The 25,229-nt window shown below is 41.7% G+C and overlaps 1 protein-coding gene across 8 annotated transcripts in view; it reads right to left on the bottom strand.

Moving 5' to 3' along the window:
• The window catches only part of LOC126108940 (protein brambleberry-like), a 202,427-nt gene that overhangs the window by 91,838 nt on the left and 85,360 nt on the right, over positions 1 to 25,229 (bottom strand). For all 8 annotated transcript variants that reach the window (XM_049914316.1, XM_049914318.1, XM_049914317.1 and 5 more), the window contains exons 5-7: positions 18,680 to 18,869; positions 9,758 to 9,874; positions 3,879 to 4,058 (exon numbers count right to left, since the gene is read on the bottom strand). In XM_049914316.1, the coding sequence (XP_049770273.1) occupies positions 3,879 to 4,058; positions 9,758 to 9,874; positions 18,680 to 18,869 (487 nt within the window). The remainder of the gene's footprint in view (positions 1 to 3,878; positions 4,059 to 9,757; positions 9,875 to 18,679; positions 18,870 to 25,229) is intronic.

The following is a 25,229-nucleotide window of genomic DNA, read 5'->3' as shown; positions in this document are numbered from 1 at the left end:
TAAATAAGTAATGCGACCCATTTCTTTTCCGGGTCAATTTCGGCTGAAACAATTCGGTGTTTGTCGTGGGACTTCGTGGAATGTCCCCCCTCCCCTTCGGTCCTTACAGTTTCACGACATTCCGGTAGGTGGCGACACTACACGCGGCATTCAAAATGGCACACGTAACGGAGGTACGATGCAAGCGGAGAGCTCCGTCGGATCTTTTTTTTGTGGAAAATCAGAGATTCGCAGATATAAGTGCTAGCAGACTGTCTACAGAGACCTAGCAGTGAAGAAAAGCACAGCGAGTCACCGTGCGAGCTGCTATCCCGACAAGGTCGCGCAAACCTGCCGGATCTCCCACATGCCAGCCGGCCGCACACAGCTGTGCTTCCCACAGTGTGGGAACGTCCGGACACACAAACACCTCTGTCGCTGGTGCCGATACACTCGTCCACTGGTCGGGGTACTCACACGTGTGCGTCCGCCGGGTCCCTCGTCGTCTAGCAGAAGACCGTAAAGAGTGATGGAGGACCCCGTGAGCAGAACTGCTCGTGCGTTACGGGGCCGACTGTGAAAATGTTTTGTCGATCGTCGCCACAGCTGACTGAGCACGGGTTTGTCACTTTGAACCGGAAACAAAACGGCAACACGTGGAGTGCCGGCACACCGACTGTGAAGTATAAGTTCAAAGCCACGGCCTCACTCGGTGAAGCCACGACAATAGTATTCTCGGACTCTGACGGGGTCATTCTGTTCGACGTGCTCCCTCACGGTACGACGATCGACTGTGAAGTGTACTGTGCTACTCACAGAAATTCGAGGAACCACTTCAGCTCGCCAATGTCCGGTACGAACGGTAAATCCTGTCGCCGTACCCTTCACGACCAGGGCTCCGAACGGTGTATTCCTACAGGATAACGCGAGGCCCCGCACTGTGGTTCACACCGCAGCTGCCCTGAGAAACGTACAGATCTCGGACCGGCCTGCCCGGTTCCCCGGGTTTTCGGCCACAGGGTACGTCTGGAATGCGACGGAAAGTCGTACAGTTCCGTGCTAGCCTCAGACGGCCGTCTTCGTTAAAAGCACACTACGGTTTTCAGGCGTAGCAACAAATTGCTCAAGATAACATTCAGAGGTCGTGTGCTTTCACGTCACGAGAAACACGAGAGAGTATTTACGGCAGTGGGACGCGCCTCTTACTGACGATAATGGATATCAGTTCCAAAAAATGAAAGTATTACATCTCTAACAAAGTCACATAGCAATTTTATTCCTGTGACTCCCCGACGGTTTTTTATTTATTTTGATTTAAAAAAAGAGGTAATTGCACCGAGCTCCCAATTAGTCAGTTTAATGTGGACACGGCACTGCAAAGACAACTGAGAAACACGATTAATCAGAGACATTCACATTTTTCTCGTAAAGTGCTACTTACTGTATTTACAAGATATTCTGCACGTCACATGTGAAAGCTCACTGCATTAATTATGCATTAAAATGGATTGGAAATTATCAGCCTTTAGCTTCTAGAGAAGAGACTAGGTGAATATCAGAAAATCTGCCACACATATGTTAAGATAGTGGAGTACCCACATTTACCTGATACATGGAGCGGAAACAAAGGAATAATATTTTGGGGATGCCCAAATAGTTGGACTCTAGCATCATTTGTTTTCCCACAGTAAAGCATTAGTCACATGCACAACAGTGAATTTAAAATGAAAATAATCCTACCAGAATACTGCAGGCTTCATTCCTTATTCAGGAATATGCCTTGTTAGGTGCCTCAAATTTGATGTTTCTTCTGCATGTGTGCGGGTTTCGAACAGTTCTGAAAGAAGGTAGAGCTGTTGTGTATCACCAAAATGGCGTCTACATATGACTCTCATTACAAGCAGCATGATATAATTGAAATCTCGATTGCAGAAAAAGAAAACATGGTGACTATCCACAAATGTTAGTGTCCAGTATGTGCTAATAATGGAGTTAATAGTAGTACTGTGGGGTAATGAGTAGTGTAGAAGTGTCAGGAAGTACAGAAAATAAGTCCCCTACTTGGCCACATTTTAGACATCAATACGATACAGCAGTACCTGTGGTATTCTGATGACAATGCAATGTGGCGACCACAGCTGTTACAATTATTATCATTCCATTTTACAGCTGATGGAAGTCATTATTCGCAATTACGAATTCATCTGATGTGTTCTAAACATCATGCCCAGTGAGCGTGCGTATGCCGCTATTTGTGCAGGCTGGCACATCACAGCTCGACAATTTGCTCTACAGCTATTGGTGAGCACTGGAATGTGTGTACGACGATTGAAAACCTCAAATGCTCTAAGATGTGCTCCACGAAAAGACGAAAATAAAAAGCATTTGAAGTGAACTGTTGGAGCAGTTTGACATCAATGGAGTGGCCTTTCTGTTACATACCATTACAGGTGACAAACCCCGCGTGCATAACTCAGCTGGAAGCAAAAACACCATCAGTGGAGTAGCAGCACCCACAATCACAAAAAGAAGAAGAAACTCGAGGCAGTTCCCTCTGCTGGCAACGCCACGGTGACAGTGTTCTTGGACAGTGAACGTGTCATTCTCTTACCAAAAGTGAACCATTAATTCAGAGGCATATTTGAAGAATACAGACAAACTTAAGAACTATTTTTGACATGTTCAGACTGACAAGATATCAAAAGAAATCTTGCTCCAACAAGATAATGCAAGCCCACACACAAGTCTCAGACCTCGGCAACAAGTCAGCAAATTGGGTCGGACATCACTGCCTCATCCATCCTATAGTCCAAACCTGACGCTCTTTGATTCTTGTCTTTTTGGGCCATTTAAGGATTCTCTATGTGGAACGAACTTTAATGATGATGACAGCAAAATTTCTATAGTGGAAAGATGACCGAGTAGAGGACAAGCTCTTTTACCGAACAGGAATAAATGCTTTTACACAACTCTGGCATAAGGCCACAGAATGTCATGGAGACTACATAGAAAAATGGTATCTGTACATGAAATGTTGATGTTCTGGTGGAAAAAGTGGTAGATTATTTACTAACACATCTTTGTACAAATATTTAACTCACACCTAAGTAACTGGGAGCTTGCCGCCTGTAGTGTTTCGTGATATTTGGAAACATCCCAACACACCACTGGGAAGCTGTCAACAAGAGATGCTCTTAAGTAAATTGAATAAGGATAAATGTAGTTGGAAACTGTGTTTTTTCCTTTGTTGTATGAGGAGCAGTGTTGGAATTGTGAGAAGGGGACCAGTAAAACTGGTATTACAACCACTGGTTGCCCGAGTCATTTGTGCCACGGTGCAGCAAGTGCCTGAATCCGAGAACCGTGCAGTAAATGACGCACCAACATGGGTGTAATGAACAATGGAAGAGTGGTAGTTGATTTTCTGGTTTTTTTTTTTTCTCTCAGCTCCTTCAGTACGCACGTACAGACGTTTGAATGTACTCAAGAGAGTGGTATTACTGTAGCAATTGTTAGTTGTGTTGAGAAAAGTAATAATGAAAATGCTGGGCAAAATGTGCCCTTGTTTGTGAGATGTGTCGCTATTTATTTAGTAGCGCAATAGAGAGAACTTGCAGAAGCATTCCACAGATCTTCACCACAGTTGGATTGGCAGGGAGGTGGCGCAGAATGATCCGGACCACTCTGAGAAGAGAGGATAGAGGCAATACTACTATCATGTGGCGGTGTACTGGGGTCGGCAAACTACTGCCCTGTTATATCGGAGAGGGACACAACTTCCCGCTAGTTCTGGTATAAGACCCACCACAAATCTTACAAAATAAACAACAGCAGGAAAAGAAGGAAAAATACAGCACACGCCCTAGGCGGGACAGGAACTGCAGATAGCCACCACCTACCTGCATCCCCAGCAAGGCGGGTGACCCAGCCGAGTCGGGTGTCCAGCTCGGAGCGCGTGTTCTCCACCAGTCGCAGCAAGTAGTCCACCGTCTCGTTGATCTTGCGCAGCCGCTCCAGCGAGTGCCGGTACTGACGTGCCGCCGACCGCTGGTAGTCCAGCACCTCACGCGTGCTCCGCTCTGACACACATTGTACCTCGTATACATATTAGCGTCTAGAAGAAGTGCATCCAGGATGCAGGACACTGTAGGTACATATCACATAATATGTAGGGAGTCACATACAACATGTACCCCCTTTTATGTATGAGACAATGAAATGGGATTGTTGGTAAATCATAGTGGACAGAGGAACACACAATTTTGTAGTATGCTTAATACAGTCAACTGTCTTCACTCTCTTACCAATCAAGATATAGAACAAACATTTTTTTTTACAGAGTGATATACTATTCTTTTGACGGCATTCTAAAGGTCTCTAAAAGACAAGTACAGCATTGTAACGCTCTGTCCGTGTTGTACACTGACGGTGACAGGACGGAAAGGGTGAAACGGAATGCTGGCACACGGCCTACCTCTCCCAAATAACACTTTGGGGGTCCCTATCCGACGGACGTATCACTGTCGACAGTGTCACGTATGCAGTCTCATTTCACGAGCCGCTGCAAAAAGATTTGGAATTTCATCTGGGACATTGGTGCAAAAACTTGTCAGCTTCCCTCAGAATCAACTGCTGCCACCACACAGGCCTGTGTTGGCAACCTTGGTGATGAGGTAGGTACAGTTTTCCTAATCCCTTTCTACTATGCTAAAATTTCCAACAATCATAGCTGACCCTGTATCTACGTCATATAAAGCAATGCCGAGAGAAAATATTTTTATATTAATAGTGGAGGACCTGTCTCCTTGCTGCACATAGTGATGGAATCTGGCACTTGACAGGGTTTACACTTCAGTAGAAGATTCTGACCGCCTCACTTTAAGTTTAGCACATTTCTCGTATACTTCTGTGAAAAGTTTCAACATCGAAATTAAGAATGTGTTATATCACTTTACTCATCTTTTCAGGAGTTTTGACATATCATTAAAGTACATCATTCCATATATAAAAAACATACTTGCTTTAGTATCTTCTTTGATACAAGAGTTAAGAGTATTTCTCATGAAATGAAATTAAGTACCCCTGACTTCTATCACTTACAACAGTTTCTTGAACTGTCATCAGATAAAAGTGGTGCAAATTTTAGATGATAAGCCATGTATATCTAAGGTTCTTCGGAAGTAGGGGGAGGGGGTTGGTTGGAGAAGGTGAAGGGAATTAGATGTGTCTCTCAATAATGGTTACTCTCTTAACACCAAGATGGGTGGAGGCAAATCAGCTGGAAAGAAAAAGAAAGTAAGTAACCGAGAAACATATTCTTCAGTTAGAAAATCCTATAACAATTCTTCCAGGACACAGCTACACTGCTCTTGACACTCCAATATTGGGACACATACAGCAGTCACAGAAAGTCAAATTACACTAACAAAAATCAGAACATTTCCTACCTCTAAATATCGTATGAAAACAAACACTAGAAGTCTACTTGTTGGACTACTAAAGATCATATAGAAAACTGTTACGGCTTGCACAGAGTACACTGATATACTAGTAAATGTATCAAATTAATTTTCTGCTAAAGTAGAAAATCAAAAAGCATATAAATCAGATTAAATTAGCTCTCCAGCCCCTCCTGTTCATACAAGTAGTACTAAACAACTGTGGAAAGATGACTAGTCAGGCATAACGGCAGTTTTGTTTACACAGTGGAGGGTTAGCCGCCCACTGGATTCCATCATCAGTCCAGCAAGAGTAGCATTTTCTGTGTGACTTTCTACTGGATTTCCCTTCACATGCCTTAAACATTAACTCTGCACCAAAAAATATGCTATCAGCAGCTTAATATCTGATACATCCTGTATTACCAGTTGTTTAGGAAGTTGGAAGTTTCCAAGTAGCACTAGCTCTAGCTCACACCGGCCTAGTGCTGCAGTAAAGTGGCGTTACGCGATTCCAAGCATTCTGTCATTGACTTCTACTTGGGAATGGGATTGTTTTCATAATGGTGGGGCACTCGAATTCATTATAGTTTGGCCACTTACACACACTATTTATCGATTACACAGAGTAGTCGAAACGGTCTGAAAAACTCATAAGGGTGCGGTAAGGAAGTTTGCGCTGAGAAATAATTGCTAAGTAAAAAATATGATATGTTCCACCATTTCTGAGTTATTTTGCATTGACATTAGCGAGTCCGATCATTGCAGGTGGAAATTTATGCAGCCTGAGTGCGACAGTGGTGCCGAACGTGTCTGAAGAGTTTGTTTCCCTGCGAATTTCCACAGAAAGAGGCGCGGTAGGTCGATGACAGAGAGAGGCTTGCCACACACTTCCAACAGCAATGAACATAGTGATATTTGTATTGCACTCTTGTTCAGTCTGAGGAAATGAAACAAAGAACACGTCTGGCAATACTATTCCTGACAGGCTGCTCGAAACAGTGCGCGCAATGACCCGATCGGCTAACTTCGACGCTAAATGACTCTGAAACGGCATAATGCATTGAATTTTTTTCTTAACAATTATTCCTCAGCACACACCACCCTGTAACACTTTTATAAGCTTTTCAGACTGTTTCTGCCCACCTTGTACACACAAATCTTCTCCGTGACTCAGTCTCTCTACAAGTGAAAACCGTATCAAAATTCCTACAGTAGTTCTTGAGATTAGCCTTTAACACACAGACAAATTGTGGCAGGGAACTTAAATTTATGTATTTATAGAAGAAGACACAATAAGAAGATAAATTAAACAAGCCATTACCAATTAACTGAAGATTGCAAAAAAAAAAAAAAAAAAAAAAAAAAAAAAAAAAAAAAAAAAAAAAAAAAAAAAAAAAAAAAAAAAAAAAAACCACAACAACAACAACAACAACAACAACAACAACACCAGACTGAAGATGCAGATAACTGTAGAGAAAAACTAAAGATGACATGGTTTGCTTGTTCTCTCAGCAGGGAACTAGAGAGACCACTAGAAGGTTGGAGGATTGGAGGAAGGGAAAGAAGCTTTGAGAAGAGGACAGAAGGTACTGCCTAGTTAACTGTACAAACATGCTTATAGGTACACAGGGCCATTTAAACTGTCAAATATGGACCTGCTCACCACAAAACAAAAAGTATACTAAATTTAATCAAAATAAATTACAAGTACTATCCAGGCATGTCCTCACTTTTACTCAGTTGTTCTGGACTTCTTTTCGTGTAATGTTTTCACAATATCCCTGTTTCCTTTAAATATTATATGAGACCCTGAGATGTGTAACCAGATGAACTGATGGCAAATGTATCAAGAATGTTGTCTGTTGCAGTACACAAAACGAGTAAAGACTGAGGCCAAGATCCCTCAACGTGTACTCACGCAGATCACGGGTGTATTTAAATATTTATTATTGAGGTCGGAGCACCTAGAGCGCTGTGTAAATGACATCATTCAGATGCAAGAATCCCAGAGTAGAAGTCAGAAGTGGTGGCTGAAGCAGTGGTCGAGCATGTCGCCCTCCTGGCAGGCAGATCCTCAATACATAGCTATAATTACGATACATTGTTCAGAAAGAGTGTTTTTTTTTACTGAAAGTGAATATAAAAGAGTGTGTGTCATTACAGCAATGTTCCGAACCACCCCACCAGTCAATATTGAGGTGCAAAGTTGACTGGATTATAGTGTCCGATATACATGTATCATTACCTTTGAGTGTGACAATTAATATTTCAGTTTTGACCTCGGTTTAAATTTACTGTGGTTAGTTTGTAAGACGAGTTGGTGACTATCACTCATTTTTCGTCTAAGTGGAATACATTTGTCTGTAATGCAAAATTAAAGAATGATTTTAACTGCAGGGGAACTAAAAATTTAATTCACTATTAGTATGCAGTCATAATGCTATTGGAACATCTCCCTTTCCAAGCTAATTATTGTTATACACTAGCACAATCAAACTAATTTTAGGCTGGTTTGTTCTTCTTCCAAAGAATAGTTTTTACAATCAAAAGTTGTGAGTGTAACATAATGGTGGTGGTGATAATAAATTCTACTGCATAACTTTTAACCCTCCACAGTCACAAATTGTGTTGTCATACGTCCAAGTAAAAAGCAGTAATATAAAACATGCAGGGGGGGGGGGGGGGGGGCATGATTAAAAAAATAAATAAATAAATGATCTGTGCAATAAACTGATCTGCACTGCAACCTAAAAGCATAATCCCACAAGGACACCACTGTCTGAGAGTTATTAGTAACTAAATAAGTGGTTGGCTGGGATCTGATGCAACTGCACTGTTTAATACTTCAAGTGGGTCATTACTGTCTCGGTAACAACTGTCCAGGGTAACAGAGTGATATACTGCAAGCTTATTTCACTATTATTAAATTAAACAGTGCTTTAACTTATATTATACAAGTTTATTTTATCATCGTTTAATTAAAATAAGATTATATTGTGATTTTGCTCACAAATTCTTTGCACACATACAAACTGCACCACACACACCCTCGTGTTATGAAAAACGACCCACCTGTTCGAGGGTTAAGCTGTGATGGTCTTCTAAATATGGACCAGATTTTTGTGTTCATATACACGAACACACTCGGGTAAGTCATTACAGTATCGTTATGAGTGAACTGAAAGTACCATTACGTGTTGCGCAAGGTTTTATAATTGTTTTCTCGTTGACCGAGGTCTGAAATCAATTTACAGTCCGAAGAGAGTCCACGCAACATTGGTGATGCTACTCGAGTGTCGAATTAGACCCAGACATTTCGAAACAGTTTTGATATAGTGGAAAATCAAAGCCGTAAATGGTGTCCAGCAACCGGTGTCAATGCAGCTCGTGGAAGGCAATTGCCACAGCACTGTTGCCGAGATAGCTTCAGAGGTGGGCACAAGTGCGAAAGCGGCCGTACCATTTTATCGGGCGCATTCAGATACGAAAAAATATCTGAAGTGGGTTCGACATCTCACCGAGGCACACACAAATGTGCAGAAAGACACCTGTTGACGACTTCTGGATCACTTTGAAGTAAGAAAAGAGGCTTTTGTGGACCTTATCGTGACCTGTGACAAAATATGTGCGCTATCACTTTACCCCAGAGAATGAAATGACGAGTGTGGAGTGAACAGTGTTTGGAGTCTCGGGAGGGAGGAGAGGCACCAATTGATGCCAAAACAAGACTACGAGCAGGGAGAGTTTTGGCAGCTGTGTTCCATACTCTACGAGTTGTACTGTCGATCGACTTCTGTCACGGGCAAAAGACAGCGAACGCAGCCCACTACTGCGAACTCCCGGGCGCTGCCGAGACTCCTTTTCATGGAGTCCTTCTCCTGGACAACGTGCAGCTGCATATTGGCAGCTCTCACATGTGGGAAACTCTGAGCTACAATGCCACCCCTAGATCACCCACCTTACTGTCCAGATACGTTTTCCCGCAATCACCAGGTGCTGGGTCCACTGGAGAAGGCATCAGAAGAACATTTTGAACATAACATTACAGGCTAACAGTATGTGTGCAACTGACTTCTGGGGCAGCCAACTTCTGGAAAGTTTGTATCCAATGGACGGGGGGGGGGGGGATAATAATACTATTAATAATAATAATAATAATATGGAAGAAACTATGTAGAAACGTAAGGCAATCCATCTGCATCACCATTAAAACTGTGTTATAACAGCCTACTCAGTTTTTTATCAGAATGATCTCTGTAGTAGGGTCTCGAGTCCCAGCCACAAGCTGCCAGTAAATGTGTCACAGAGCGGCAGGGCTAGAGGTTTTTGTTGCTTACCGACTTGGGCCCAGACCTCGGCCGCCTGGCGCTGGATGGTGGTCAGGTCAGCCAGCAGCTGCTCGTGGTTGGCACGCTGCTCCGCCGTCTGAGAGTCCAGCTGCTCATTCGCCGCATCTGCCGACAGGACGAGTCGTTCGCAAAATACATTCAGGAGCATTCCACCACAATACAACTACCTCTGTACTGTCTATGCCACCTTACGCCGTGTAGCACAGGGCACTATCGATACTACTGATCCCCCCCTCCCCTCCCCCAATAGTGAGCAAGACAAATGACTGCTGGTATGTGGGAGGAAGTAATATGTTGTCCAATCGTTCCTGGAACCTAATCTCTCAGAATTGTGACAGTGAATCTCACCACAATGCACATCACCTATCTTCTAACAATGTGCCATGTGTAGCACTAAACCGATTACTCATGCCACTCCCACCTCACCACTGGCGACTGCGGTTTGTCCCTCTGGACAGTGAGTGTTTATTTGAACACGATTGGTGTGCTTAGTCAATATCTAATCTTCAGCATTCTCCTGTAGCACCACATTTCGAAAACTTCTATTCTCTTCTTGTCTAAACTATTTATCGTCCACATTTCACTTCCATGCAAGGCTACACTCCATACAAATACTTTCAGAAACGACTTCCTGACACTTAAATCTATACTCGATGTTAACAAATTTCTCTTCTTCAGAAACGCTTTCCTTGCCATTGCCAGTCTACATTTTATATCCTCTCTGCTTTGACCATCATCAGTTATTTTGCTTCCCAAACAGCAAAACTCCTTTACTACTTTAAGCCTCTCATTTCCTAATCTAATTCCCTCAGCATCACCCAACTTAATTCGAATAATTCCATTATCCTCGTTTTGCTTTTGTTGATGTTCATCTTATATCCTCCTTTCAAGACACCATCCATTCCGTTCAACTACTCTTCCAAGTCCTTTGCTGTCTCTGACAGAATTACAATGTCATCGGCAAACCTCAAAGTTTTTATTTCTTCTCCATGGATTTTAATACTTACTCCGAATTTTTCTTTTGTTTCCTTTACTGCTTGCTCAATATACAGATTGAATAACATCGGGGAGAGGCTACAACCCTGTCTTACTCCCTTCCCAACCACTGCTTCCCTTTCATGTCCCTCGACTCTTATAACTGCCATCTGGTTTCTGTACAAATTGTAAATAGCCTTTCACTCCCTGTATTTTACCCCTGCCACCTTCAGAATTTGAAAGAGAGTATTCCAGTCAACATTGTCAAAAGCTTTCTCCAAGTCTACAAATGCTAGAAACGTAGGTTTGCCTTTCCTTAATCTTTCTTCTAAGATAAGTCGTAGGGTCAGTATTGCCTCACGTGTTACAACATTTCTACGAAATCCAAACTGATCTTCCCCGAGGTCGGCTTCTACCAGTTTTTCCATTCGTCTGTAGAATTCACGTTAGTATTTTGCAGCTGTGACTTATTAAACTGATAGTTCGGTAATTTTCACATCTGTCAACACCTGCTTTCTTCGGGATTGGAATTATTATTGGTATTAACAGCATTTTTTTTAGTTTTATTTGAATTCTATAATTATTACCAAATAGCTATGTTAATTAACATAACTGAACAAGTAATTTTCAACAAAAATGATATCTCTTGTTTTTAATTACTAGATGTATGAAACTAAATTAAAATCTGAAGCATCCGTGCAAAACGTCTTGCTAAATAAAAAGGATTATATATTTCAACAATACCAGAATGATATTTTCACTCTGCAGTGTAGTGTGCCTGGTATGAAACTTAATGGCAGATTAAAACTGTGTGTCAGACCGAGACTCGAACTCGGGACCTTTGTCTTTCGCAGGCAAAGGTCCAGAGTTCGAGTCTCGGTGTGGCACACAGTTTTAATCTGCGAGGAAGCTTCAACAATACTGTCCTATCTCTAGATATAAAGAAAGGATTTTCTTTTCTTTTTGATGCTTCACGTTTTTAAGTATGACGCAAATGTAAGAGGGCTAGTCGTAAAGGACTCTTCATTAGATACCTTTTACTTCTAGTTGAGAACACCACTGTACCGAAACAAGCATCTCAGGGTGCTTCTCAAAAATTATTCTACTACTGTTTGATGATCTATGCAAACCTCTCATCCTTATTTTGGTGAAATGTAAAGGGTAATGAATATGTCTATTTATGTAACTTTGAGATTCAGTAGTATTCATTTGTAATTTAAATGGTTTGTCTCAAACACAAACAAAAAAGTTATGTCCGAGTGTAATTCTATGACAACCGCAACATAGGGCAGTGACAACACCTACTGGAAGCCTGCTAGTTTCCCCTTTCTACCCATCCTTCTCATATTCCCACTTGTGCAGATAGTGCCCTACGGAGACTGCACATTGCTTGATTCCAGGACTCTGTGGACTTCTGTTAAGCCACGTAACGTGTCACAACTACATCCCAACCTAAGAACAATAGGAAACAATATCTAAATATTTTATGGTATGATCATTTGTAAATTGATCTTCTAAAAGAAGACAGCTCAGTCACTAAGACGATATCTTAATATGATTTAATGTAAAAAGGGCTGAAGTATAGTGCTGAAATAATAACCAGAGTAATAGGCACAGAGCACATCCTATTATTTCAGTATATTTGAGATTCCTATGCCATAATTACTGGGCCAGAGAAACATCCAATAAAAGAACGACTGTTCAGATTTGACTGTGTGTCTGGGAGGATTACACAAACTTGAAAAAGATTTTGCGAATGAGGGATTGATGATTTCTTACTAGCTCCCTTAATACCCATAAAACCAGCCAAGCAACCAGATTGAGGTACATCTTGAGAAAACAAAGGCACACATTTAATTTCTTGTTTGTTTGCAGAAACACATCAGGTGGGCACAAACCACTGATAAAGTGCATTAATTCATTTTCTCCAATTGAAGGGGTACAGTAATGACTTGAGGACCAAGTTGATAGTTGAATTTATTCTGTGTGATAGTGAAATGTAGAGGAACATCACAGATATCAAGGTAATGCCATCCAAGACCATGGGCAGCAATCATCAACTGCTAACAACGAACCTGAGAGAGGGACTAAGGATGAGAAAGGGACAGGAAACCAGGATAGGCATGTTATGGAATGGAAGCTGGAAGAAGAAGAGAATAAAGTGCCTGGGAACAGTGGAGGAAAATCTCCCAACTGATGAACCATAAATGACAGAAGAGGAGTGGGGCAGATTTAAGAGGCTATCTGTAGGTAATCTGTGGGAGGACAAGCGCAACAAAAAGAGATGCAAGAAACAAAAGATACATCTACATCTACATGGTTACTCTGCAGTTCACACTTAAGTGCCTGGCAGAGGGTTCATCAAACCATTTTCATACTACTTCTCTACCATTCCACTCGAATAGCATGTGGGAAAAAGGAACACCTAAATCTTTCCGTTCAAGCTCTGATTTCTCTTATTTTATTATGACGATCATTTCTCCCTACGTAGGTGGGTGTCAACAAAATATTTTTGCATTTGGAAGAGAATGTTGTGATTGAAATTTCGTAAATAGATGTCGCCACAAAGAAAACCGTGTTTGTTTCAGTGACTGCCACCCCAACTAGCGTATCATATCAGTGACACTCTCACCCCTATTGCGCGATAACACGAAACGGGCAGCCCTTCTTTGCACTTTTTCGATGTCCTCCGTCAATCCTACCTGGTAAGGATCCCATGCCATGCAGCAATATTCCAGCAGGGGATGGACAAGTGAAATGCAGGCTGTCTCTTTAGTGGGTTTGTCACATCTTCTAAGTGTTTTGCCAACAAAGCGCAGTCTTTGTTTCGCCTTCCCCACAATATTATCTATGTGGTCTTTCCAATTTAAGTTGCTCTTAATTGTAATTCCTAGGTATTTAGTCGAATTAACAGCCCTTAGATTTGTGCGATTTATCGTATACCCAAAATTTATCGGATTTCTTTTAGTACCTATGTGGCTGACTTCGCACTTTTCTTTGTTTAGTGCCAATTGCCACTTCTCGCACCATACAGAAATTCTCTCTAGATCATTTTGTAATTGGAAGTGATCGTCTGATGATTTTACTAGACGGTAAATTACAGCGTCATCTGCAAACAATTTAAGGGGGCAGCTCAGATTATCTCCTAGATCATTTATGTAAATCAGGAACAGCAGAGGGCCTATGACACTACCTTGCGGAATGCCAGATATCACTTCTGTTCTACTCGATGATTTCCGTCTGTCACTACGAACAGTCACCTCTCTGAGAGGAAATCAGGAATCCAGTCACACAACTGAGACGATACTCCACATGCACACAATGTGATTAATAGTCGCTTGTGAGGAACAGTATCAAAAGCCTTATAGAAATCTAGGAATATGAAATCAATCTGAGATCCCTTGTTGACAGCACTCATTACTTCATGAGAATAAAGAGCTAGCTGTGTTGCACAAGAACGATATTCTCTGAATCCGTGTTGGTTAAGTATCACTAAGTCATTTTCTTCAAGGTGATTAATAATGTTCGAGTAAAGTATATGCTCCAAAATCCTACTGCAAATTGAGGTCAGTGATATGGATCTGTTATTCAATGGGTTAAACCTATTTCCTTTCTTGAATGTTGGTGTGAACTGTGCTACTTTCCAGTCTTTAGGAACAGACCTTTCTTCAAGTGAGCGGTTGTATATGATTGATAAGAAACGCGTTATTGTGTCTGCATACTCTGAAAGGAACCTGATTGGTATACCATCTGGACCGGAAGACTTGCCTCACTTAAGTGATTTGAGTTGTTTCGCAACACCTAAGGTATCTACTTTGATGTCACTCATGCGAACAGCTGTTCTGGCTTAGAATTCGGGAATATTTACTTCGTCTTCTTTCGTGAAGGAATTACGGAAAACTGTATTTAGTAACTCCGCTTTAGTGGCACCATCATCGGTAACATTTCCATCACCATCGCGCAGTGACGGTATTGACTGTTTTTTGCCACTGGTGTACTTTACATACGACCAGAATCTGTTTGGATTTCTACCATATTTTGAGACAATATTTCATTGTGGAAACTATTAACAGCATCTCGCATTGACGTCTGCACTAAATTTCGAGCCTCTGTGAAACTTAGCCAGTCTTTGGGATTTTGCGTCCTTCTGAATTTGGCATGCTTTTTTTGTTGCTTCTGGAACTGTGTTTTGATGTATTTTGTGTGGATCAGCCCTGTCTCTTATTAACTTATGTGGTATGAATCAATCTATTGCTTTCAATACTGTATTTTTGAATTGGAGCCATATCTGGTCTACACTTACATAATTAGTTTGGAAGGAATGGAAACTTTCTCTTAGGAAAGTATCAAGCGAATTTTTATATGCTGTTTTAAAGAGCTATATTTTACATTTATTTTTAGTGGTTTTGGTTGACATGGTTTTGAGCCTCGTTACAATGACCTCGTGTTCACTAATCCCTGTATCCGTCAAGACACTCTCTATTAGATCAGGCTAAGAGGTCAAGTATGTTTTCGCAACCATTTACAATTTGTGTGGGCTCATGAACTAATTGTTCAAAGTAATTCTCAGAGAAAGCATTTAGTACAATTTCGGAAGATGTTTTCTGTCTACCGCCAGCTTTGAACATGTATTTTCACCAACAAATCGATGGTAGATTGAAGTCTCAACCAATTATAATTGTATGAGTGGGGTACTTATTTGTAATGAAATTCAAGTGGAGAAGAAGAATATGTTGTTTAGGGAGCAATTCCACAATAGCACACTAGTACAAGAGAAGAGTATCAGGCAAGAAAGAGCTGAAAATTATTCCTGAAATTCAATTTAACTGTAATAGGTATAGATATACTACCTAAAGCAACACAAGAAAATTTGTGCCAGATTGGGACCAACCCAAATTTCCTCATGTCACACATCTATTTCTTCTCACACATTATTAATGCATTCAACCACATGCCCACATATTGGGAGCCCCGTGAAGGTTTTAGAATTAAGACGAGAAGTCATAGACTATCGTTGTCATTTTCATAACAGGCCCATCTTCGCCTTATATATGCAATTATTTTTGATGACATACTACAGTTTCAAATATTTAAATTTATTCCTATGAATATGAAAAGAAACAGATAGGTGCACGACATGGAAGTTTGGGTCGGTTCTGGGAGCATGCTCGAATAGCCAAATGGTAAGGTGACCACTCAAGATAAGCAGGAAATTCAGGTTCAAGTCCCAATCCGGCACATCTATACCTATTACAGTTAAGTTGAACTTCAAGAATAAGTTTCAATATTTGAATCTGTAGTCTATTATCAAACATAAATATTGGATAGAAAGAAAGAAGCTGAGAGAGTGGTGGCAGATGAGAGAATAAGGCGATGGAAGAGGGAACTAGAATGATGGTGGAAGATAATGACGGTTCAAAAAAGGTCCTGTACGGCTAAAACTGTGCGGCAGAACAATATGACAGACTGTGTCTGAATGGTGAACACAAGTGGTCAACAGGCAGAAAATAAGCAGGAACTTGAGATCAAGTGGGGGGAGTATTCTGAAGAACTCCTCAATCCTGGAGACCCGAACAAGGAGGAAGATGTGGAACTGCAAACAGAAGAGGACTTAAGATGGAGAGAAGTGGAAGATAAATTGAAAAAGACGAAAGAGTGAAATGGACTAGGTTTGGGTGAGCTGAGTGTAGGAATGGGGTGAGAGCAGGAGAGATGGGGGTATGATGGATCTATCATGTGATAAAAATTGTGTTTAAAAAGGAGGAGGACCCCAGAAAATTTGAAGAAGGGAATAACTGTCCTGATTTTCAAGAAAGATAATAGCAAATGAGTGCAAAAACTGTCAGGGAATCACACTTATGAGCCACTTTGGAAACTGGAAGTCAGGGAAAAATAGAAGGAAATACGATAGGACAAGAAGACGGTTTCAGAGTATGAAAGCCTACAGAAGATCTGATTGTCACTCTAATACAGCTACAGGAATAGCACTTTGAACATTGAATAGATATTCTGACAGTGACGGCCTTCCCGGGTATTGAAAAGCACACAATAGTAGTGCACGGTGGTGCAAGGTTTGGGAGTTCCACGGGAACCGATGAGGATAAGAGAAATCTACAACGATGGAAGTATAAGCTGTGTGAAAGTGGAAAGAGAGAGCTTGGTCTGACAGGAACAGAAGAATGGCTGAAGATGGGACAATCCACTCTCACCATTGCTTTTCACTGTGGTGATGAACGAGATAAGCAAGAGTGGCACAACAACTAGTGGAGCAAAGATGAAAGCAATGATATCTGCAGACGATTTCATACATGGGGAGCAAGGAGAAAGTGCAGGAGCAACAAACTGGACAATAGTATGGGATGAAATTTAGCATAAGTAAGTGTGAAATGACAATCAAGGCCGACTACGGAAGGTGGAGAGTTTCTAGTACCTTTGATCCACAATGTGGGAGAGGCGAGCAGTAGCGTTCTGGAAGTGTGTCAGAAGCCTGATCTGGAGCAGGGACATCCCTCAAAGCAGCAAAAGGGTTATATACTGGATGTACTGGGCTCCTATCCTCATGTGTAATGAAAGGAAAAGGGAGAAGAAAAATACAAGTTAATGAGAAATACTATTGGAGTGACAAAGATGGATTGGATAAGGAATGAGAGGATCACAGAATAAATGAAGAATGAACCATTACAGGACAAGGTAGAGGAATCGAGGCTTCGACGGCACGGAGACGTTAAAGTGAGTGAAGAGGGAACACGGGCAGGTGCAAAAATTAAAAGGGAAGGGAAAACAAGAGGAAGAAGAAGAGATGGCTGGCTGAAAGGCGTGACAGACTGCGTGCAAAAGACAGAAGAAGACAGGATCGAGCTGGAGAGCGAGAGACGTGGGAAGGCAGAAGTTGATGGAGAGGCTTATGCTCCAAACAGACCCAGCCAGTTTCTTGAAAGTTTATAAGATGATGATGATATGGAGGACAACACTGCAAACACACACACACACACACACACACACACACACACACACACACACACACACACACACACACACACACAAATAAATAAATGAATAAAATTATTCAAGCTGATCGAAGTGTACAGCAACAATGCACCATAATATGCCACAGTAGGCAGGAAATGCAAGTGCTTCCAGTGTCTTCAAGTCTGAATGACAAAGAATCAAAGGCACACATCTCTCTGTGAAGATCCAGGAATTGCAATAGAAGTGGAGGCCTCGGTGTTTGAAGACCTGCCTATATCAACGAAAGACAACAGTGAAAAACTGAAAATCAGTCAAGGATCAGTTTGCCGTCAACTCTAACATTTTCAACACACTGGGTTTCACTACTGTTCACTCCCACCAAAGAAGCCTACTGAACAGACGCAACAGTGGAAACGGCGCACCTGTGGCGGCTCGGTGCAGACTACTACAGCAGCCTAATCACCACAGACGAGTGTCGATGCAGAGACAGAGAAGCAAAACGAGTTGTGGAAATGTGGGTTCACCACCGCCAAAAGAGGCCGACACCCAACTGCCATAATAAAAGGTGATACTGGTTATTTTTTGTGTGGTGCTAACTGATTACGTTAGTGAGAGATACAAACTGCTACATGGCATACTAGTGAAATCTCCTCACGAGGTTACAGCATTTTGTCTCACCTCCCATAAACACCCGACACTGCGCACGGTAACTTCCTCTCATCCCCCACCCCGGACGAAGTAACCGTTGCGCGGCAGGCATTTCTACGACGAGGACAGGTCAGTTTTTGAAGTGGAACACTTTCCAAACAGCCTAAGTGTAGACTTTTATGACAAAGGTCTCTGAGGTCATTGGGAAAAATGTGTCAGATTGAAATGTGTGTACTTAGAACACGAATAACAGAGGCGTCTAGTTCAGTCACTTTAGGATTACCACTCGTAAAATGGCCCGCCTTCACCTGCACGCACCGAGCCTGTGCCGGACGTCCTCAGTCATGCGGGCAAGCTCGCGGTGGCCGGCGGCGATGAGCTGCTTCTCGCGCAGCAGGTCGCGCAGGTTGCTGCCCACGAACTGGCGGAGGCCGCGCTGCTGCTGCAGCAGCGCCTCCTGCCGCTCCAGCGTGCCCTCCGTCAGCTGGCCCAGCCGCTCCTGCTCACTCTGCAGGCACAGTCACTGGTTACACCACTTCGGTCCAACTTTTTGTGCTCCGGCACATTTAACTAGTGTGAGCCCTACCGACATCACAATCACTATCCTACTACTACTACTACTACTACTACTAAAAACAATTACAATTAAAATTTCTTAGACTACAACCTATATAATGAATGTGAAGTCTGGCACTGCACATTCCTTGTAAACTTATAAAAATCCCGTGTTTTGCCGGAACATGTTCATGCATCTTCTATCCGTGAGTCTGTCACGCTGTATTCGTATTTACTGTCGACGATGCTCATAGATGAAAATGTGACCTCACAAAGATACAACATGTGTTCAAAAGTATCCGGACACCTGGCTGAAAATGACTTACAAGTTCGTGGCAGCCTCCACCAGTAATTCTGGAATTCAATATAGAGTTGGCCCACCCTTAGCCTTGATGACAGCTTCCACTCTCGCAGGCACACATTCCATCAGGTGCTGGAACGTTTCTTGGGGAATGGCAGCCCTTTCTTCACTGTGTCCTGCACTGACGAGAGGTATCGATGTCGGTCGGTGACGCCTGCCACGAAGTCGGCGTTCCGAAACATCCTAAACGTGTTCTACAGGATTCAGGTCAGGGCTCTGTGCAGGCCAGTCCATTACGGGGATGTTATTGTCGTGTAACCACTCCGCCACATGCCGTGCATTACGAACAGGTGCTCGATCGTGTCTAAGATGCAATCGCCATCCTCAAATTGCTCTTCGACGGTAGGAAGCGAGAAGGTGCTTTAAACATTAATGTAGGCCTGTTCTATGATAGTGCCACGCAAAACAACAAGGGGTGCAAGCCCCCTCCACGAGAAACACGATCACACTGTAACACCACTGCCTCCGAATTTTACTGTCAGCACTACACACTCTGGCAGATGATGTTCACTGGGCATTTGCCTTAGCCCCACCCTGCCATCGGATCGCCACATTGTGTACCGTAATTCGTCACTCCAACAAATGTTTTTCTACAGTTCAATTGTCCAATGTTTACACGCTTTACACCACGCAAGGTGTCGTTCGGTATTTACCGACGTGATACGTGGCTTATGGGCAGCTGCTCGACCGTGAAATCCAAGTTTTCTCACCTCCCGCCTAACTGTCATAGTACTTGCAGTGGATCCCGATGCAGTTTGGAATTCCTGTGTGATGGTCTGCCTATTACACATTACGACCCTCTTCAACTGTCGGCGGTCTCTGTCAGTCGACAGACTATGTCGGCCTGTGCACTTTTGTGCTGTGTGTCCCTTCACGTTTCCACTTCACTATCACATCGGAAACAGTGGACCTAGGGATGTTTAGGAGTGTGGAAATCTAGCATACAGACATATGACACAAGTGACACCCAATCACCTGACCACGTTCGAAGTCCGTGAGTTCCACGTAGTGTCCCATCCTGCTCTCTCACAATGTCTAATGACTACTGTGGTCGCTGATATGGAGTACCTGGCAGTAGGTGGCAGCACAATGCACCTAATATGAAAAAACGTATGTTTTTGGGTGTGTCCGGATACTTTTGATCACATAGAGTATGTTGAACCAAATCAAGAATAAGTTTCCAAGTAATGCTAATGATCGTGGATTATTAACTGCTGTCCACCAGAGACCAGAAATTGCCTGAAGTTGTATAAAATGATTTCGAGGATTTCTCTCCTGAAGATATGAAATTTTCATTTCTAATTTTTCAAAATTCCAATTTCTGAAGCTCTCTCATACCCTGCCTCCAAGCTCAGTAATACAAACAGAAATGAATGGATTACTGGTAAACATAATAATCACTAGTTCAATTGTAGAAAACTGGCTCGACTTGTCATAAAATTCTGTGGTTAGCAGTTAAAGATGCTTGGCAAAAAGATTATCACAGTTATTGACATTCATAGTTCCCAGAACTAAATTCAAAGCTGGAAAGGGTAATACGGGATTTCTTTTTAAATGTGCAATCCATAATTTCGGTTTCCTCTGGAAACCATTTACTGTACTTTTCACAGCTGAAATTTTGCAATTTTTTCCTTGTAATTGGAGTTTTAGCTCACTTAATTTTGAGGTGGTATCTGCTGAGAAATCTAAATTCGGGAGGCACAATATCTTGTCAGTTTCTCGACTATAAGGCCTAGAACACAATTTCAGAAAATCTGGTTTCTCATCCAGAAGATTGCAGAATCATTGTAGAGTTCTCCCCCTAATAATGGTAAGCTCCACAACCAAATTTCCCAGAAACTTGGCTCAATGGAAGTGGGGTCAAAGACAGCGAACACGTGTCTCGGCTTACCCCTACAAACTCTACCATTTCCAGGAAAAAGACTACTAAAGTTTTCAAGGTACTCTGTATGCATTTTAGCACACAATGAGTACAACTGAAGCGGTCGCACAGTTGCTAGTGTCGTGGCTTCACATTCTCACACCCCATGGTTGACATCCAATTATTACTTTTATTTTCATTTTTCATTTATCTATTAATTCATCTATTAATTGTCTGTCTCACAACTGAATTAAAAATAAGAAGAGAAGAATGAGAAAATCTTAAATTTTTTTAGTGAAATCCCTGTAGTGTATCTTGATTCATAATCAATAACAGCTACCAATTTTCAGAAACAATGCTGCGAAATTATTGCCAACTCGTGAAATCTTCAGCAGTGTTAATGACGTTTCTTTCCCAAGTAAGATTCATACGAAGAAATATCACTGTGATAAACCTGCCTTTGCACGATGTTCATGGTGTTTGGAACTTCGTGTTTGCAATTGGTATCAACCAAGGAAATGCACCAACCCTTCCAGAAGAGTAAATATAAGAATAGAATGTAAGAATTGATATAAGAATGAAATATAAGAGTATGAGAATTTAAAAAGATTGAAATTCCTGAAAATACCATTCACATATAATCTTATGCATTTTGGTTGGCGAAAACCGCAGCTGTTTTTGTAAATTATGCAGTAAGGAATATTGAATTTTAACATACCCATATATAATGAATGTATGACACTTATTGTGAAACCCAGTTATAATTTTACATTTAATATAACACCCTTGTATTCTCTAATTTAATATGAATAATTTTTGTAGTAAATTTCTACAAACATGGGTAGATAAACGAAGTTAAATAAATTTAAAGAAGAATCGGGTTTCAAACATTGGGCACAAAAGTTGTAGAGCTGCGATGCTGCCCGCTGTCTCACTGCTTCGGTTCAACTTTCAGCAATGCTAGAACGTGTACAAATTACGGTGATAACTTTGACTGCCATTTTCTTAGAAACGGTCAAGTTTCTATGGGTAAGCTTATTTTGGACCCTCTGGAGTTCTGGGAAATCGGACAACGGTACCTGTCATGTTCTTCTTGTAAGCCACTTTACGTCTGCATGGAGAATTGTGTCACCATGCTCACACACTGATATATTCAAAAACATTTCTGAACAATCGGTGACATACAGAAGAGAAACAGATATAATTTACTACAGGAGTTATATCCGTAACATGGCTAAACTTAAAAACCTTTGCACATGAAGCTTTCTGGTGGATGATATAGTGATACAAGTTTGAAAATTAATCATCTTTAGCCCAAAGAACAAGAAACCCATTATTTTTTTCCATTCATCTATATCTATATTCCACAAGCCACCTGACAGGGGTGGTGGAGAGTACTTCTGGTACGGACTTTTCCCATCGTGGTCATTTCGTGAGGTATATGTGGGAGGAAGTAATATGTTGACTGACACTTCCCAGAATATGCTCTTTCAAAATTTCAATAGTGAATGTGTCTGTGATGCACAAAACCTCTCTTGCAATTCCTGCCACCATAGTTTGTTGAGTCCCTCTGTAATGCTCTCACACCGACTAAACAATCCTGCCCTCCCCCTCTCTCTCTTCCTCCCTCCCCCTCTCCCTACTACTCCTACCTGGTAACGGACCCAGAATACTCGAGAATTGGTCAAACAAACTCCTTGTAAGCCACATATTTCATGGATGAGCCCTATCTGTTGTTAATGCAACAAGCTTAGAGTGTGGAGAGTTGGTACCTTGAGCAAATTTCAGGAATGCATTAATATGTCTTCTCCCACCGGCAGCACTTCTACAAACTACTCCTTAATTGTAAAATCATGAAACACTAGTCTAACAAATAAACACAACTCTCCGGTATCAGAAATATACATGTTCTCATCCAACTGGAGCAAAAATAGTCACACGACTGCCAGTCCTGATATAACTTAAAGTCTAAATTTTTAGAAATTGCTTCAACACATCTAGCAGCAGCTTGGGAGTCAACTAAAGTCCTTTTATAGACGAAATAAGTGCATATTTATCTTTGTGGGCATCAAACAGATTCCACGGCATTGACCATTGTTTAGTAACTACTTTCCTGACACTGGAAGGTTTTTCTTTTTGCTAAAACTTAACATACTTAGCAAGAGACCATTGTCACATTACTAATTTGCTGAGCTGGCTTTGTAAACACAGTTTACTATCATGTTAATTCAGATTTTAAGTTTCTAACTTTATGTTTTAATAATTCAGAGTAAACTGGAAGGTTACTATTAAATTTTGTGTGATTTGTGGGAAAATGGCATTTTATATTACATTTCTTGGGAAAAGATAAACTGTTGTTACACAATAAACACATGGGTTTTCCTCTGAATTTGACAAAACAATCAGTCTGTGGTAAAACTGTAAGTTCTTTGCCTTTTAGCCACATTATTGTGGCTAAAAGGCAAAGAACTTACAGTTTTACCATGGACTGATTGTTTTGTCTTTTAGCAACATTGTATTAAGAATAATCAACCACACAAAAGACACATAACTGACTCTCCACTCACAAGTTCTCATGTTATACTGAATAGCATGAAAACATTGCACAGGAAGAACTATCCATATTAACAACAATGTTTAAGAAGTGCAAACTTATTATTTGTGGCAAAGCTTCATTGGGGTTAATGTGACTCTGTCTTCTATTCCCAACAATTGAGGTCTAATTTTTATTTGGGGAAATAATGAGTACGGCTTTGAGTGTACAAAAATAGTTTTTTTCTGAAAGTTTAGTTAATATCAGAATTTGTCAGAACAAAAATCTGTTTACGAATGGTACAAGAAAAAAATATCACAACGGTGCCCAGGGCCACTGTGTTGCACAGATGTGGCTTAAAGAGTGAGGGAAATTGTATTTGAAGTGTGACAGGTGAGCTCGCAAGTATTTACCTTCAAAACATACAATTCCCGGTACTGCTGACAAAATGTACACTCACAAGCCAAAACATTATAACCGACACACACTGCAAGGATGAATACACACTGGTGGAGCTGCGAACACGTGATACAGTATGTAAAGTACATAGGTAGAGCAGAAATTAATGGTGAATGATTGTAGCAATGATATGTGCTGCAAAAGGGGAAATCCACTGATGTAACTGACTTTAACAACGGGCAGAGTGGTATGGCCTAATGCCTGGGAATGATAATCTTGGAAACGAAGAAAGTGGTCAGCTGTTGACTTCCTAATGTTGTGAGCATCTACGATAAGTGACCGAATGGTGGAGAGAAACAAATAGGTGAAAAGGTGTCCGACATCCACATCTCATCACAGAATGTGGAATCGAAGATTTCCCCATTGTGTAAAATTGCAGCAATAGGATCTGTTGACAGAGTACAACGCTGGTGAAGGCACAACTGTTTTGGAGCACAGCATTCAGTGCTCTGCAGCAGATGCCACTTTTTAACCCAATGACACCAATAATTACGATTTCCGAGGGTACACGAGCATCGAGATTTGACCGATCAATGGAAATGTGCAACCGGTTGAGATGAATTGTATATCTTAATACACCAGGTTTGAACGGTTACCCAAAACACGCATTACACCACAGGTGCAGGCTTACGGACAGAGGAGTATGCTGTGGGGGATTCACCTGGACTTCCGTGGAACCTGAGGCAGTAATCGAAGGCACTGTGACAGCTGCAGGCTACCTGGACATTATTGTAGACCAGCCGCATCCCCTCACTCTCTACGTATGCCAGGAAGCGATGACATTTTCCAGCAGGACAACTGTCCACGTCACAGTGCCAGAACCATACTACAGTGGTTTGAGGAGGAGGATGACGGTGAATTCATGTCGATGTTATGGCCACCAAATTCACCCGATCTGAAATCGACGGAACACATCAGGGACACTATCTGGCACCAATTCTGCACCCACAAACCACTGGCCCACAATTTCCAGAAACTGTGTGACCTGTGCACAGACAACTGGTGCCGCATACCTCCAGAAACCTGCGAATGACTCGTCAAATCCGTGCTGCGCACAGTCGCTGCCGTACTGCGACCCGAAGGCGGACCAAAATACTAT

The sequence above is a fragment of the Schistocerca cancellata genome, chromosome 11, assembly GCF_023864275.1.
Source record: "Schistocerca cancellata isolate TAMUIC-IGC-003103 chromosome 11, iqSchCanc2.1, whole genome shotgun sequence".
Lineage (NCBI taxonomy): Eukaryota > Metazoa > Arthropoda > Insecta > Orthoptera > Acrididae > Schistocerca > Schistocerca cancellata.
This window is presented reverse-complemented; position numbering and strand designations above follow the sequence as displayed.